Source organism: Acinonyx jubatus, chromosome C2, assembly GCF_027475565.1.
Source record: "Acinonyx jubatus isolate Ajub_Pintada_27869175 chromosome C2, VMU_Ajub_asm_v1.0, whole genome shotgun sequence".
Classification (NCBI taxonomy): Eukaryota; Metazoa; Chordata; class Mammalia; order Carnivora; family Felidae; genus Acinonyx; species Acinonyx jubatus.
The window spans coordinates 148,226,483-148,244,592 of NC_069384.1; the positions used below are offsets into that span (position 1 = coordinate 148,226,483).

Here is an 18,110-nt window from a genome sequence, read left to right on the forward strand (position 1 = left end):
CTTCTGGGAGTTAGGCTAGAAAATTACTCTTTTTACACCAGGTTATTCAGACACACGGTGAAGTTCAAGAGCCACTAATTTAAAGGTTTTTCTGTTAACTGCTGTGGAGAAACATCTAGGTAGCAAGAGCAACCGAAAAGAATAAAATGTATGACTGCTTCCATCAATGTTTAAGGAGTTACTTTAAATTAATGCTGATAATGCAGGACTCAAATTCTTTCTCCAGAAATTTCTTCGTACAGGCCTTTGCAGCGTTGTAAAAGATCCCCATCAAGGCCCAAACTAAGAGCAGTCCAAAATCCTGCTTCACTGACCTATCACATAAGCCTAGCCACTGACCCACCACACAGCTCCCTCTATGTCTAAAAAATAACCTTAGAGGCTTATTCAGAGTTCCCCCGAGTTGGCTTCACGCTGATGCCACTGCTTTCATAATTCGTCAAATTCATATTTACAATTCATGCTATCTGGAGCACACAGAGCACAGGAGCCAAAGCCTGCAAACAGAAAACCAGAATGCCCACCGGGAAAAATGGGCACAACACATGGAACGAAGACGAATACCTTGGTGTATATTTACTTAGGAAAAGTTAAAAAGAAACATCTAGATCTCAAGAGCAAAACTACAGGGAAAAAAAAAAAAACCGTTTTGTGTTTAAAGACATGATTGCTCTCAGTCACATAAATGATCGCTATTACTGCATACACACGGTTGTTTTCCACTGGTTATTTCACATGACCTTTTGCACAGACACAGGAGACGCTCAATGACCCGCGCCGAGGGCAACATAACCTCAGTTCTGTTAATGGACCACCTTAGCCCGCTGAGCAATCTGCATTAATTTCTGAGTCCGCTGCTGGAAGCAGATCCCAGCGCTCTTCCCAGCCTGCCCCAAGTTCCTGGCAGCCTCCTGGCTTCCCCGGGGGGCTGCCTGGCTCCAATCACAATGACCTAGCCGGGGGCGGGAGCGGGGCTCTCTCCCAGACACTCCAATGCAACAAAGTGTCCTACCAGCACTTCCAACATCAGCACCCCCACAGTGCAGATCCAGACATTACTGTGAAAGCCTGAAAGAGACCAGTGCAAAAGCCAAGTGGTTACACTTTCTACCGGAGGAAAAATCTACAAACAGAGTCTTTCAATATATATAGATTATAATGGAGTTTATGCCGAAACAACTGTAATGCATGTAAACGGAGAAAAAAAATGCAAACAAAACAAGCGAGGCTGAAGATGTGCTGGGCCTAAGAGCCTCAAGGGTGCCGAGATAAAGCTCAGGACGGGTGTGGGGAAGGGGTCAGAATAACTGGGGAAGGCTTTACAGGCGGAGGAAGGCCCTGGAAGACACGCACTATTTGGACAGGTGAGGAAGGCATTCCGGATGCGGGCAGTAGCATGAACAAAGGCCCAGAGGTAGGGACGAGCACAGCATGTGGAAAGGTCAGTGAAGGCACGGCCACGCCTGGAGCAGAGCATGGGCCCTGGAGAGGAACAGCAGATAGGGCTGAAGAGGGGCACTGGGGACTCCTCAGGGATGGCCCAAGAACCTTGACGGCCTTCTTCTCCACAGGGTGCAATTTCTGGTGCTGAACAAAACTGCCATACCATTTGAACGCTTTCCCACACACCTTGCAGTCATAGGGCTTCTCTCCGGTGTGAACCCTCTGATGCTGGATGGAAGCTATCTTCTGAGTGAAGGCCTTGCCACACTCCTCACACTGGTAGGGCTTCTCCCCTGTGTGAATCCTCTGGTGGACGATAAAGAGTGACCTACAGCCGAAAGCTTTCCAACACTCTTTGCATTTATAGAGTTTCTCCCCAGTGTGCAATCTCTGATGCTGGAGATACGCTGCGCTCCTGCGGAAGGCCTTTCCACACTCCTTGCACTCGTACGGCTTCTCTCCAGTGTGGATCCTCTGATGCTGTGTCAAGGCCGTGTTGGAACTCAAACCTTTGCCGCACTCCTTGCATTCGTAGGGCCCCTCTCCGATGTGGTTTTTCTCATGGACAATACAGTCATAGCTGGACTTGAAGGCTTTGCCGCATTCCTTACATTTGAAGGGCTTCTCCCCGGTGTGACTCATCTGGTGCCGAATCAGCTTTGAGTTGTACCTGAAGATTTTCCCACATTCTTTACACTCATAGAACTTCATTCCCCCCCGAAGGATCAGATTCGGATTCAGGCTGAGAGTCTGCCATGTCGCCTTGCTTTTAAAGTCAAAGTGCTGGGAAACGTTTCTGAGAAGCCCTCCTCCTGGCATTCTGGGCCACTCTGCCTCTTCAGAGGCTTCCCGCTTTCCAGCCGCCTCTTCGTTCTTGATCCGGGACTCACCACCTGCCCAAAGAAACCACAGGTGTTCCTGGTTACCACGCCGGAAGGGGAACAGGATCCAGGGCTCCCCGTGCTCTCTTGTGGAACGTGATTTTAAAAAATATTCTCACGAAGTGGCTACAAGCACCCACACGGGAGGACAAGGGAGAAGGAGGAAAACAACAACGTATGGCTGGAGAAGCGATGACCCTGGAAACGGACCAGGAAGTGCCTCCTGTGAGGAAGGCTGGGAAGTGGACTGAGGCAGCTGAAAGGGGCACGATGAGGGCTTCCAGAATGGACAGGATGAAGGCAGCAGGTGGGAAAAGAGAGGAAACAGAATGGGAGAGGTAAGAGAGATCAGCAAGAAATGGAAATGTTTCAAAACAGAAGGGGAGAGAGGGAGAGATGCCGAAGAGAGAAGGAAGTCAGGGCTCCCAGGCGGACACGACGGCAGCTCCCGCACGACCAGAGGGCCAGCAGGCTGCAAACCAAAGTCAAAAACACTGGAGCTCAACGTCCCACCTGGAAGCCAGGAAGCCACCCTAAATTCCAAACACTGGCCCGGTGACTTTTAAATATTCCACATAATATTCTGGGACAAAAGACTCTTTCAGAAAGTGCACTGGGACACAAACTGAACGGGAGAGCTGTAGGCCACAGGGCACTTCTGCTGGAAGAACCACTGTTTACAAAATCACAGCATAGATGAGAGAGGTGAGGCCTGGAAACTTCCTTCCAAAACAAAGAAAATCCAAGTAATCGAGAACTCCCAGGACCAGCGAGCGGTCTCAGGTAAATTTTAGTCTGTATGTGTTGGGTGGGGGGGGTGTGGGTGTGGGTGTGTGTGTGTTGGTGTGTGTGTGTTGGGTGCAGTGGTTGGGAGCAGTCCTTGCCTTTCCCTCTCCAGCTGTATGTGAGACAAATACAATGCAGACCTGACGATCATGACCTACACAAATTACGGGTGATTTAAATACTAAAAAGGAAAGTTAAGGCATTTTTTTTTTCATTGCTGAAGGCCTAAAAACAGAAGTCACAGCTGTGGCACAAATTATTCGGTTTGACCCACAGAATCACACTTTCCTTAAAGTATGGCTGAAATCGACTACTTGGCATAAAATTGGCATACAATTAAGTATTTCCATTGGTAAGTGAGAAAAGAAGTGGTTTAGGAGCTACTGGGTCACGGATTTTCTGTGGCAGGTCGGTGGCCATGCATTCCCAGGGACTGGTTTTCCCAGGTTGGGACTGGAAACTGGGCAGAGGTCAGAGAGTGCGTGGCGTAGTGCCTTATAAAGAACAGGGAGCCATGTTCTCTGCTGCAGAAGAACCATTTCCAATAAACTAGGAAGGCAGGGGTGCCTGGTTGGCTCAGTCCGTGGAGCCTCTGACTCTCGATCCTAGGGTCATGAGTTTAAGTCCCACGGTGGCTGTGGAGCCTACTTAAAACAAATAAAAAATGTAAACTAAACTGGGAAGGCAAAACTGAAACTGCTAGGTCCTCTTACTCACCTGGACAGATGCGTCTCAAAACCTCTGCTTCCCAGGGATCTGGGCCCCATGGCGCTTCCCCTCTCTCCAGGTGGGAGACCAGAACAGGTTTGGGGAATGGAAATGCTACTCCAGCAAGAAAAAGGACAAACAAGTTGAGAGTCGAAGGGAGACTTCCAGAGTTTTCCTGAGATCTCTCTTGGCCCACTCTACAACAGGTTGGGGGGGTGGGGGCAGGGGGAGGAAGAATGAAATGCCCAGTGAGCTACCCAGGGGTTCTGCGGAAGGGCTCCACACTGTGCTCCAAGGTAAGGCCAAGGAGACAGCAATTGTCCTCAGGGAGAAACTGCAATCTCGCCCTGACCTAAACAAAGAGATGCCTCCAGGAAGAGCACAGGTGCTGATATCCTGGGAGACTCCCCCATAGGCAGAAAACCAACATCCCCAGAACACTGGCAGCATGGAGGAACCAAGGGCTCACCTGGGACACAAGAGTCCCTTCGCTCAGGGCCCAGAACCACACCCTGCCCTGGGACATATAGGGAAGTCTGATTTCAACACGTGAGGGGACCAGGGATTTCTTCACCCGACATCTGCAGAAGCTCGTGACTGCAGAATTAACCTCAGGAGTTCAAAGCCCCAAAACATCGGAGGAAGATGTTGAAATATCACAAAGGACCACAGAGAGGGGCCTTACCCAGGGAAGCCATGTTCGTATAATTCTCCAGCATCACCTCGCGGTACAGGGCCCTCTGCATGGGGTCCAGGCTGGCCCACTGATTCTGGGTGAAGTACACGGCCACGTCCTCAAAGGTCACCGGCTCCTGAAACAACGTGTCCCCGGTCAAGCTCTAAGTGGGGGCAGAAGAGGGACCTGGGCTGCAGGGAGGCGGTGGACCTCCCAGGATCTGCAACTCTGAGCCGCATGGAAGGTCTGCTCTACCGAGAACAGCACCTGGCACCCCACAGGGGCAAGCCCTCAGCCACCGCTCCACTTCCAAAGGGAGCACCCCAACACTCTCCCCTCCGCATGGCTCTGGGGGCCCAAACTGTCCTCCCAATCTCGCAGCCTGGCAGTGGGGGCTCCCCACCTGCTTACGGCATCAACCCCCACGTTCCTGACTCCGTCCCTCTGTACCTCCTACCCTCTTGTATCCACAAGCCTGCCACCGCTTCTGTCGGCCGCTGCCACTCACCCTGTCTCCACCCACCCAAACAAGCGCAGCCCACTTTTGTTCCCTGCACCCAGCGGCTCCTCAGCCTTCCCTGCCGTCCCGACTAGTGCCGAGAGGAGGCACACCTTAAAGCTATTTCCAGCATGTTATATACCTCCTTGGCTGGTCAGAAAGCTCTCTCCAAGGCAACCTGCAGCCTGCCTGTTCCGGCCTCTTCTCTGAACCCCCCGTCTCCAGAGAAGGTCAGCAGTGCCCCCTCTCTGAGAAAGATTCATCCCCCAGTCTCGAGCTCCATCCCCATCTGCCAAGACGGCCGCTCTCTGCCTCCCCTGCAGCCCCCGCCATCTCCCCAAGGATGAGGGGCATCAATTCTTGTTGATGAAGACCCTAGGCACCAGGCTCTTAGGTGGGTATTTTCAAAACACGTATTTCACTTCATCTGAAAACATCTATGTGAGGCAGGATTTATCAAGCCCATTTTCACATGATGAGACGAAGGCTGAGAAAGATTAATGACTCTGCCCAACACCACACAGCCAGGAAGTGGTTGAGCTGGGATTTCAGCCCAGATTGGACGGTCAAACAGCAAACCTGGGCTCTTCGCACACACCGAGCTGCCTCCCATACTGGACTCACGAGCCTCCCCTAAAACACGGCTCACCCCTGCTCCTCAGCATTACTGGGTGCTGCCCCATCTTTGGAGAACAGCTTCTCAAACTCCTCACTCCCAACAGCGCCTGTCTACCCATCTCTACCATGCTCCCACCAAGCCACGGGGACTCCCTCCCCCAGTGTGGACGGAGGGGCCGGCTATTTCCAAACCCCACACGCCACCCTGCGAGCCAGAGCCTCTGAATCTCCCATAGAGTCCGAGGGCCGTCCCTGATGGTGGCCACTGGCTCCTTTCTCTGCTTCCACAGTCAGGGTGTAGGGACCCCTGAAACCAGACTCCCACGTTGGAGGAGGTTTCGTGACTTCTGTGCCCTCTCGCCTCGAATCCGCCTCCGGGGAGACATGCGGGACCCTATGCAGTCAGCTTTGCTCTTTCAGCCACCAAAAACAGGAACGCCTCCCCCGGGCGGCTCAGCGAAGCCCCTCTCTGTGCACCACTGTCTCTCCGGGCAGCAGCCTTTCACTGGCATCAGGGCCAGGGCCAGGGAGAAGGGAAGGAGCCCTAACTGCTCTTGGAGGAAGCGGGAGGAAACGCATCCCAAGGATAAATGCTGGCCCTCTTGCTTTGGTGGCCACTCTACACTGGGTCCTTATGAGGGTGTCCTTTTAAAACAACCAGAAGGAGGGAACCTGGTTCAAAAGGAGACACTGAAAGAACAACAAATGTGGACATTCTTCAAAGCAAGAGCTGGCCTTTAAACTGGGCGAGGACGAGGTCCGAAGGGCCCCCCAAATCCAAGCCCCAAATCCCCCCACTAGGCAGAACCATGATGGCCTGAAGTAGTCACGCTCACCAAGGCGGGAAGGCCTCTGAGGACAGCAAGCACAGGCTCGCAGGTGAACCGAAGTTCACCTCCACTTACGGCAAGTCAAACCTCACCTCCTAACGCCTCCAGGGCTGGTCCCACAACTTCCTCCTCCCAGCCTGGCACCACCAATCTCTTCCTCCCCCCTGTCCTCTCCAGCTCCTACCACATAATCCCAGGATTCCAGAATATTGGGGGGGGGGGGGGGGAACCTGCCTAGAATTAGAGGAAAACATACTGCTTTAAGGTAGTTGGGTTACATATACGTTTTTTCTTCCTCCTGTGGATGGCCCCTATGTACCTCACCTTATTTTTCTCCACAGCCTTTCTCATCACCCAACAAACTATATTGTTCATGATCGATCCCTCTCCAGCAGAACGGAGGTCCATGAGGCAAGGACTCTGTTTTGCTCATCACCGGCTCGCTAATACACAGCATAGTGCCTGGCAGATACTGGATGCTTAATATGAATTTGCTAAAAGAATTTCAAAAATGGTTTGACCGTAAATAAAATTTTTTAAACTTATGAAGAGGATCAGGAAACAGCAGCAAATACCACCATAAGTAAAATGCCAGAGCATATCCTGTAAAGTGGATGGACACCTTACCATGAGCTGCCCACAAACTGCGAGATCGTGACCTGAGCCAAAGTTGGAGGCTTAACCGACTGAGCCAACCAGGTGCCCCACAAATGGTAAATATTTAGAACTGACAAAATAACTCATTAAGTTATCTAGGGATAGGATAACTAAACCAGAATCACTGGTTTTCCTAAATACCTTAGCAATTAGAAGATAAAATGGTGGGCAGCTGGCTGGCTCAGTCAGCGGAGCATGCGACTCTTGATCTCAGGGCTGTGAGTTCAAGCCCCGTGATGAATATACAGATTATTTAAAAATAAAATCCTTAGAAAAAAAAAAAAAAGATAAAATGGAAGAACATAAGATGCCACTCATATACAAATGGCTAAGATTAGACCTAACAAAAATGTGCAAGACCAAGATAAAGAGAACTGAAAGTAAATAAAGGAGAAACAGTGTTTCCAAAGGGGAAGAATCAAATTTATGAACAAGTCAATTATGTCCAATAATTAATTGGACAATTATGTCCAATTGTGCCTAGGAATTCAATAACATCCACTCTCCCACCAAAAAAAAATCAATGACATCTGTGCAGAGAAAAGAGGTCATTTAAAGTCATCTGAGGGACACCTATGTGGCACAGTTCACAGAGCGTGTGACTCTTGACCTCAGAGCTGTGAGTTCAAGCCCCATGCTGGGCGTAGAGCCTAATTTTAAAAATAATAAGAATAGGGGCACCTGGGTGGCTTGGTGAGTTGGGCATCCAACTTCGGCTCAGGTCATGATCTCCCGGTCTGTGGGTTCGGGCCCCGCATTGGGCTCTGTGCTGACAGCACGGAGCCTGGAGCCTGCTTCGGATTCTGTGTCTCCCTCTCCTCTGCCCCTCCTCCTGTTCATTCTCTGTCTCTCTCTGTCTCTCAAAAATAAATAAATGTTAAAAAAAAATTTTTTTTAATAATAATAAGAATAAAGTCATCTGGAAAAGTAAATGTAGAAGACTACCCAAAACATTTTGAAGAAAAGAAGTTTCAAAAGAAAAGATGAGCAGGAATTAAACCTTACGTTAAAAAGCCAATACCTCAGATTTACGCTTCCTCTTTCAAAGCCAAACATTCATCAAAGAACAATTGAGTTAGACTATCACTGTTAAACAATTTTCAGCTTTTCTCAGTTGCACTGTAGGATGTACATAAGCAGTAGGTGTATTTAGGTTAATACAGTCAAATTCTATTCAATGTTGCTTTTTTACCACATTACACTGAACCCTGGATACACATTTAAAGACGTGGTTTTTTCGGTAAAACTCAATATGGGAGCTGTGTCTACAGTTAAAAGGGAAGCATTTGGCATGTTTGTTAATTCTAGTTTCATTTAATGACTTCTTAGGCATGTAAATTTAAGTTTTTAAATTAATGGGGAAAATCTGAGATGCAATACTGATACTTTTGGATTTCTGTCTTAGTGTTTATACGAAATTCTGAGACCTTGATTTAGATCTTTTATTGTACTGCGATTTCCTTTTCTTTTTTTTTCAAGTTTGTTTACTTATTTCGAGAGAGACAGCATGAGTGGGGGAGTGGGGGCGGGTGCGGAGAGAGAGAGAGAATCCCAAGCAGGCTCCACACTGTTAGTGCAGAGCCTGACACGGGGCTTGAACTCACAAAACTTTAAGATCATGACCTGAGCCCAAACCGAGAGTCGGACACTTAACCAACTGAGCCACCCAGGCACCCAAATCTTCCTTTTAAACACTGAAAGAAAGGGGAACCTGAGTGGCTCAGTCGGTTAAGCGTCCGACTCTTGATTTCAGCTCAGGTCATGATCTCACGGTTCTTGGATTGAGCAGCGTGTCAGGCTCTGCCCTGACAAGTGTGAGCCTACTTGGGATTCTCTCACTCTCCCTCTGCCCCTCCCCAACTCACACTCTCCTTCTCCCTCCCAAAATAGATAAACTTCAGAAAGATAAAAAAATGAAAGAAAAAATAGGGTAATACTATAAGAAAGTGAGAAAATAGGCCGACAGGAAGAAAACAGTTGAAAAGGCCAAGAGCATACAAACAACTCTTAAATCTCAAAGGTTAACAAACAACCCCATTACAAAATGTGCAAGAGACCAGAAGAGACACCTCGCAGAGATATACAGATGGCACAGAGGTATATGAAGAGATGCTCTACCTCATATGTCAACAGGAAAATGTGCATGAAAACACTGAGATACATTAGACACCTATAGCAACGGCCAAAATCTAGAACACTGAAAACACCAAATGCTGGAGAGGACGGGGAGCAAAAGGAACTCTCATCACGGCTGGTGGGAGTGCAAAATGGTACAGACGCTTTGGAAGGCAGTTTGGCAGTTTCTTACAAAACTAAACATGCTCTTGCCATATGATCCAGCAATCATGCTCCTGGGGATCTTCCCAAATGAGCTGAAAACTTCTATCTGCACACAGACGTTTACAGCAGCTTTAGTCACAACTGTCAAAACTTGGAAGCAACCAAGATGTCCTTCAGTAGGCAAATGGATAAAACGTAGTACATCCAGGCTATGGGATGTTATTCAGCACTAAAAAGAACAGTGCTATCAAGCCATGAAAAGTCATACAAGAAACTTAAATGCATATAACGAAGTGAAAGAAACCAATCTGTGAAAGCTACATACTGTAGGATTCCAACGACATAACATTCTGGCAAAGACAAAACTATGGAGACAGTAAAAAGATCAATGGTTTCCAGGGAGATAGGGATGAACAGGTACAGCACAGAGGATTCTTAGAACCTTGAAACTACCCTGTATGCTACTATAATGATGGATACATGTCATACATTTTTAACCCATGGAATGTTCTGCACCAAGAGTGAACCCTAATGTAAACTGTGGACTTTGGGTGACTGTGATGTGTCAAGGTATGTTCATCATTGTAACAAAAGTACCACTCTGGTGGGGCAATGTTGAGTATGAGGAGGCTAAGAATAGCCAAAGCAATCCTGAGAAAGAAAAACAAAGCTTAAGGTATCACAATTCCAGATTTCAAGATACACTACAAAGTTGAAGTAATCAAAACAGTATGGTACTGGTACAAAACAGACACATAGACCAATGGAGAATAGAGTCCAGAAATAAATCCACAGTTATATTAATTAATCTGTAACAAAGGAGGCAAGAGTATACAATGGTGAAAAGATAGTATCTTCAATGAATTCAGGCTGGATTAAAGACCTAAATGAGAGACCTGAAACCATAAAAGCCCTTGAAGAGAACACAGGCAGTAATTTCTCTGACATCAGCCACAGCAACATTTTTCTAGATGTGTCTTCTAAGGGAAACAAAAGCAAAAATAAACTACTGGGACTACACCAAAATAAAAAGCTTTTGCACAGCAAAGAAAACCATCAACAAAACAAAAAGACGACCTATTGAACGGGAGAAGATATTTACAAATGATATATCCATTAAAAGGTTAATATCCAAAATATATAAAGAACTTATACAACTCAACACCAAAAAAGAACAAAAAAAAAAAAATCTGATTAAAAAATGGGCAGAGGACCTGAATAGACATTTCTCCAAAGACCACCTACAGAGAGCCAACAGACACATGAAAAGATGCTCAACATTACTCATCAGGGGCGCCTGGGTGGCTCCCTCGGTTGAGCGTCCAACTTCAGCTCAGGCCATGATCTCATGGTTCATGGGTTCAAGCCTCGCGTTGGGGTCTGTGCTGACAGCTCAGAGCCTGGAGCCTGCTTTGGATTCTGTGTCTCCCTCTCTCTCTGCCCCTCCCCTGTTCGTGCTTTGTCTCTCTCTCAAAAATAAATAAAAATTAAAAATTAAAAAACAAAAACAAAAAACAAAAACATTACTCATCATCAGGATCTGCAAATCGAAACCACAATGAGGTATCACCTTACATGTGTGAGAATGGCTAAAACCAAAAGGATAAGAAATAACAAGTGTTGGTGAGGATATGGAGAAAAAGGAACTCTTGTGCACTGGGTGCAGCCACTGTGGAAAACAATATGGAAGTTCCTCAAAAAATAAAAATAGAATACCATATGATCCAATAATTTCAGTACTGGGTATTTACCCAAAGGAAACAATAACACTAACTCAAAAAAAAATTGGGGAACCCCTATGTTACGGCAGTATTATTTAAATAGCCACAATATGGAAGCAACCTAAGTGTCCATCAATAGACAAACGGATAAGGAAGATGTGAGATACACACACACACATGTACGCACACTGAAATATTATGCAGATATAAAAACAGATGAGATCGTGCCATCTGAAACAACATGAATGGAGGCAGAGGGTATTATGCTAAGTGAAATAAATCAGACTGAGAAAGACAAATGCTATACGATTTCACTCATATGTGGAATCTAAAAAAATGATAAACAAAAAGAATCAGATCTATAAATACAGAGAACTAATGGTTGCAGAGGTGGGGAGTTGGACAAAATGGGTGAGGGGAGAGTGGGAGACACAGTCTTGCATTTTTGGAATGAATAAGTCACAGGAATAAGAGATACAGCATAATGAATATAGTGAATGACACTGTAACAATGTTACATGGTGACAGATGGTAATTATGCTTGTGGTGGGGATAGCATAATGTATCAACTTGTCAAATCACTATGTTGTACACTTCAATTAAGGTGACACTGTGTGTCAATTTACACTCAAAAAAATTTCTTAAGGGAGCCTGGCTGGCTCAGTCAGTAGAGCATGCAACTCTTGATCTTGAGGTCATGAGTTTGAGCCCCACATTGGGGGCAGAGTTTACTTAAGCAATCAATCAATCTATCTATCTATCGATCTATATACATATTTAAAGATAACGAGCTATCCTATGCATCTATGGAGGCAAGGGGTATATAGAAACTCTCTGTGCTTTCCAGTCCATTTTACTATAAACCCAAAACTTCTCTAAAAATAAAGTCTATTTTAAAAAAAAGACAATATTTATCTCTTATCTGGACTACAATATGCTTTTTTTTTTAATTTTGAAAGAGAGAGAGACGGAGCATGAGCAGGGGACGGGCAGAGAGAGAAAGGGAGAGAGAGAATCCCAAGCAGGCTCTGCACTATCAGGGCAGAGCCCGATGCAGGCTTGATCTCACAAACCAGGGGATCATGAGCTAAGCAGAAACCAAGAGTCGAATGCTTAACTGACCGAGCCACCCAGGCATCCCAGACTACAGTATGCTTCTAACTGATTCATACCCTTCTACAACCAACTCACCAATAGTACTGGGAAAAAAAAATTTTTTTTTAAGTAATCAACATGGGGTTTTGAACTCACAACCCTGAAAATCAAGGGTTGCATGCTCAACCGACTGAGCCAGCCAACTGCCCCTGGAAAATCTTTTTAATAAATAAATCCAACCATCTCACCTACCCTGCTTAAAATCCTTTAGTGTCTTCCCACTGAACTCAGAATAAAAACCAAAGTCTTTACAGATGAGCCTACCTCTCCAGCCTCAGTGAACTACTTTCTCTGATCTCTCCCTGTTTCTAGAGTACACCCAGCTTTCTCCCTGACTTCAGGGTCTTTGCCATTCTTTTCTCCAGAAAGCTCCTCTTCAGCTGTCTCCTCAGTAGTTTCCAAAACTGTTTCCATCTCATCCTTGAGATCTCAACCTCATGTTACCTCCTCCATGAGGGCTTCCCTGACTATTACCTTGAGAGGGAGCTTCTTTGGGGCTCCTCAAATTAGAAAAGGTAAGTGCATAGGAATCACCTGAAGAGCTTGTTACAACAGATTCCTGGTCCCCTTCACCCTCCTCCCCAGTCTGATCCTGGGTCTAGGGCAGGGGCGTGAGAATTTGCGATTCTAATGATTTCCCAGGTGATGTAGACTACACTTTCGAAGCACTGTACTTTAGCAACATGTAATTACTGATTTAAAGACTGTCTATTTTGCCAGCAGTATCTTCTGAGAAAAGGAAACTTGCGTTATCCAATATTGTGCCCCTAGCATTTATAAAGTGCCTATGGAAGGAACAATGCTGGTTTCTCTGGAATACCTCTACGGTCTGTGGGACAATCTTTTCAATAGAGAATTTCTTGGATGTCAGCAGGCAAGTTTTACGTGCACCACATGACCTGGATTTCCACCTTCAGAGAGAACTTCTTAGCTTGGGTGCCTCTTTTCCCACTTAACCCTACACAATCCAAACTCATCACTCATACACAAAACTCTGATTTCCTCCACCACTATTTACAGCCAGAGCGGTGGAGATAAATTTAAGGAGGAAATCATAGCGTGGCCAAGTCGGACCTTCTCGGTCCCTTCCTGATTACCGGACAGCTAATGTGATTTTAAAAGACTGAAAGAAGCTCAGCTCACCTGAGGCCAAGTTGTTTGGTGCATGGCTGATGTCCCCTGGTTTCGAGCACTGTCTTCTTGATTTGGAAAAGCAAGAACCTTAGGAGCTAAGAGAAGAAGAGCCATGAGTGCAATGGACCCTGTCCTGCAACACCCACAGCGGCCTATAGCCTTCCCAGTCTCATTTCCAGCACTGGTAGGAGACTCTATCAGACCCCCTTGTGGCCGATGGCCTCAACAACCTCATGAATTGCTCTGGTCCTCAGGACAATTCTCCATCTGCCTGCTCAGTCCATGAACGTTCCTGAGACCATTCATACGAAATGGACTGAGGGATCCAAGACGAATCCTATCCCTACGGTGTTCGGTCTGAACAAATCTAAAAGCGCGCTTACAGGAACCATGACGTTGCCCCTAAAGCGGAGCCGATGGAGAGGAGAAGGGACAGAGATGGCAAGATGCGGATTAACAGTAAAATAAATACTCGGTGTTCCAGTGGCTGATGCTGACCGGAGACCCGACCGGGATCTCCGCCCAGGGAATCAGAGACCCCCAAACAGAAACGTCAGTAGAGGGCGCGGGAGGCTGTTGGGCCAAATTCTTTGGGACAGAAAAGAGGATCACGCTTCGGTGGGCAGGGGGCTGGACCCGGGCTCTAGAAGGCCGCGCAGCCACCTCGGGCGGCTTCTGCGAGGCCCGGACGCCGGAGTTCCGCATCAGGGAGCGGGGTGAGCCGACACCGGGCCCGACTTTAGGGGAGGGGGACGCTGACGAGCCGCCAGGAAAAGCGATTAAGCCGGGGCCGGGCGGACCTGGCACGTAGAACTCGCCGGAGCCCACGCTCTCCCCCTCGGAACACCGAAACGCTGGCAGCTGCAAGCTGACGCGGAAGTGGGCGCGAGCGCCCAGGGCCGCTCTAGGCCTCGCGGAGGCAGCCCATCTCGGTGGTCTCCGCGGCCCGGCCCACGTGACTCGCCCCGCCCCGCCCCCCGGAAGAGGCGGAGCTGCGGGCTGGCCGCGGCCGGAGCGTTTTTTGCCTGGGTCTTACTCCCGCCGCAACCGCATTAACGTCCTCCTCGCTCGTGGGCCGCGCGCCTCCGGTGCCGCCTCTATGCCCACGTGGGGTCCCAGTTAACGGAATGCCCGGCAGTTGTCGGCCGGCTTTACTCCGAGGCTCACCTGGGCTGTGATGGTATGGGGAGGCTGGCTCCGGGTGTCCCCACTTAAAGGCCCAAGCTGGGCCGCCCTTAGGAAGACTGTGGTTTCCATCCTCCCGTTTAAAGCCCTCTCTCTTCCTGGGCCTGCACGTGTGGGGGTGCCTTTTAGGACAGACTCATTTAACTACCAAAATAATGGTGACTAAGGTTGCCAGGCATCCTCTGTATACAGGGCATGGCCTATATTAAATGATGTTCTTCTGTGTTGACTTAAATGCCTTCTGCTTAGCTTCTCCAAATTTACCAACAAATCTGGAGTTTAGAGCTATTTTTATCACCCAGTAACTGGCACTTACATAATTTCAATGTAAACATTGGCTGAAAAAAAAAAATCATACCTTCCACAAATAGTCTCTCCTGCAGGTTTGGCTTAGTGAAGTTAAAAAAAGAATTGAGAATTAACAGATTAAAATTACGTTTTTCATATTCAAGTAATTACCGTTAATCTGCATAACTTTGGTTCAGTGCACATGCTCTGCAAATCATCCAATGACCGCCTCACTTGGGTGGTTCCTCGTTGCTGCTGAAAGTTAGCAAAGCAATGGCAGCCCAAGGTTCTAACCATGAGCCAATCGGTGGCAGACACCCGTGAACATCGGCCAATCAGTGCCCTTAATACAATGACCAAGCTTTTGAAATCACTGGGTAGCCGTACTCCAGTGACCACTATGGTTCCCAAAGTCAACAGACCTTTACTTTGATGTTTCTGTTGAACACATTTTCTGACACGCGCCGCCTCCCACCGGCGGGAGTTGGCCTCCCACTGCTAGGAAATAGACGGATCCTGGATGTCTGGCTCTATCACAGGACTTTCTGCTCCTTTTGTTACCAAACCCAAGTTTGGCTGCCTGTTGTCTGGAGGAAAGGAATGTGAGCTTTTTTTCAGAAGGCCCGCAATCTGGGAAGAAGGCAGGCTTTTGTCCCTAAACCCAGGTTTCTGCCTGGTCCAGGGGGTCTTTAAGAGGTTTGGGGTAGTTAATCAGCGAAGGGAGTGCAGTGGCCTCTAGCATTTCTTGATCACGTGCCGACTTGAAGATGCCTGCTACAAACATTTTCAGTGCTCAAGGGTTGTGCGTGGGGGTCTGGTTCTTGTTTCACGATGCGCTGGAGTGCTCTATTCTTTCCGCAAAGGAGGGCAAGGTCTACAGATACAAAGGGAGGTTGGTAAAATCATTTGTGTGACCTAAAAAAAAATTGCTGGACTCCTCAGAAAGCCGAGGTGGCTTCAAACAGAGTTGCTGGCCTCTGGGGCCTGGGCAGGTTTGGTTCTTCACTCCTCAGGGCCAGTGGTCTGCAAATCTCAAAGTAAATTAGCTCAGTTACAGACCAAGGGCCTGAGGTCAGCAAGGAAGGAGTGTTAACTTGAAGCAAGTTAACCCTTAAGGCCGGCTGAGTGCTGTCACACTTCCACAGGAATTAGGCTTACTGACCAACTATAGCATCAGGAAGTGCCGTCCCGGAGAGTACAATAGGTATCTACCCCCCCAAAACTCTGTGGCTGGAAGCCATACACAGTATTTCTCAAAGTCTCTGTGCACCAGGAATTCAGGAGTGGTTTGGCTGGAAGGTAACAGCTTGGGATCTCTCATAAAGTTCCATTCGGGGGTCACTTGGGGCTGCACTCACCTGAAAGCTTGACTGAGCCTGGAGGCTCTGCCTCCAAGATGACTCCCTTACATGACTGGCAGATTCATACCGGCTCTTGGTATGAAGCTTCAGTCCCTTCCCACATAGGCTTCTGCACTCAGCTGGGTGTCCTCACCACATGGCTGCAAGGTTCCACCTAAGGTACACAGTCCAAAAGGCCAAGGCCAGAGGCACCTGGCCGGCTCAGTCGGTGGATGGAGCACGCAACTCTTGATCTCAGGGTCGTAAGTTTGAGCCCCAACACTAGGTGTAGTGTTTGCTTAAAATATATATATATATATAGTTTCAAATAAAATTAAAAATAAACAAGGCCAAAGCCAGCTAGTGTTATGACCTCACTTTGGAAGTCATCACCTCAATATACTACCAATACAGGCCAGTCATAATACATTATTAGATGAGATGCACAAGGGCATGGATGCAAGGATTAGAATCACTGGGGACCACATGGAGGCTGCCTAACCCTGAGATTTGGCCCATCAAAGAAACCATGTATTTTATAAAACTTACGGTATTTTTATTGTAAAGCTTATGTACAACTGTTTTAAATTAATTAGGTTTCCAGGAACAATAGCACGAGGACTTCTATTTTCACACTGTCCCTTCTCTAAACCTACCAAAATGAACATCGACCATGAATCTAGAGATGGATACACATATATAGGTGCATACGCACACGCGCGCGCGCGCACACACACACACACACACCCTACATCACAGACCCTTAAAAAGTATTAGCCAATTACTACAATTGGATCTAGCTTGGGGCACTTGGGTGGCTCAGCCAGTTAGGCATCCAACTTTGGCTCAGGTCATGATCTCATGGTTCATGGGTTCGAGCCCTGCGTCGGGTTCTTTGCTGACAGCTCAGAGCCTGGATCCTGCTTTGGATTCTGTGTCTCCCTCTCTCAAAAATAAACATTAAAACATTTTTTAAAAAAATTAGATCTAGCTTGAACGGGGACAATATTGGACATGGAGTTCCTCTATCTGGTATTACAGTGTAGGGAGAATAATGAGGAAGCTTCAGTAGACCCAAATAAAAATCCCCAAGTTATGAGAATAACTGGAATCCTGGGCAACCAGAGAAGAAAACTGGGAGCGAGCAACAGGGGTCCCATTCTTTCCCAGAACAGCCTTACCAGAGGGACGGAATACAGGCAGTGCTGACATGCCGGCAGCTAGGCAGCAAGGTGAACCCGGAGAGATGGGACACTTGGGCCCTTACAGCTATCAGGGAGTCTGCTCATGCCTCAGCAAAGTTAAAAGTCTGGAGCTGGATGTCCCTCACCTGGCCAATGCCACAGGGACTGGTTCTACCTAAACACACTATCCCCAGCCACTAGCCAGAGCAATAAGGCAAGAAAAAAAAGAAACCCAGAATTGGAAAAAAATTAAATGGTTATTTATGAACATTATTTTCAATGTTAGAAAATCCTACAGAATTTTTAAAAAAATGTTACCAGAATAAGTGAGTCGCGCAGGGTGGCATGATACAAGGTCAAAACACAAAAATCAGTTAGATCTCTCTATACCATCAATGAACATTTGGAAATTTACTATCGTAATAGCATCAAAAAATGATAGACAAATATGAAAAAGGTGTGAAAACCTATATAGTAAAAATTACAAAACACTGCTGAAATAAAGATCCAAATAAATGGAGAGATTTACCATGTTTTTGAGTCAAAAGACTATATAAAGATGAGAATTCTCCCCCACAATTGATTTATAGATTCCATACAATCTCAATCAAAATCCCAGGATATGTTTTGTAGAAACTGACAAACATTCTAAAATCCACGAAATGCAAAGGACCTAGAATGGCCAAAACAACTTTGGCAAAATACAAATAGGACGACTGACACTG

At 47.1% G+C, this 18,110-nt stretch overlaps 2 protein-coding genes across 12 annotated transcripts in view; both read right to left on the reverse strand.

Moving 5' to 3' along the window:
- ZNF619 (zinc finger protein 619) overlaps positions 1–18,110 on the reverse strand; it is a 190,278-nt gene that overhangs the window by 132,486 nt on the left and 39,682 nt on the right. The window lies entirely within an intron of this gene.
- Positions 553–15,158, reverse strand: ZNF621 (zinc finger protein 621). 10 transcript variants are annotated; one of them, XM_027040762.2, is made up of 5 exons: positions 15,033–15,155; positions 13,398–13,483; positions 4,504–4,657; positions 3,828–3,932; positions 553–2,336 (listed from the first exon to the last, which is right to left on the reverse strand). In XM_027040762.2, exons 1-5 carry the CDS (start codon positions 15,043–15,045, stop codon positions 1,276–1,278), a joined length of 1,419 nt encoding a protein of 472 aa, XP_026896563.1. In that variant the 5' UTR covers positions 15,046–15,155; the 3' UTR covers positions 553–1,275. The 10 variants fall into 10 exon arrangements, with proteins under 10 accessions (XP_026896563.1, XP_014918279.2, XP_026896565.1 ...); XM_015062793.3 differs by having other exon boundaries at positions 4,504–4,630; positions 15,033–15,153; XM_027040764.2 differs by having other exon boundaries at positions 14,932–15,065.

Bases quoted from the DNA above. Each gene is read 5' to 3' on its own strand.
- ZNF621 (XM_027040762.2), bottom strand. The intron at 3,933-4,503 runs GTAAGGCCCCTC...TTGCTGGAGTAG, and splicing joins TACGAACATGGCTTCCCTGG to CATTTCCATTCCCCAAACCT. The intron at 2,337-3,827 runs GTGAGTAAGAGG...TTCTTTGGGCAG, and splicing joins TTTGAGACGCATCTGTCCAG to GTGGTGAGTCCCGGATCAAG.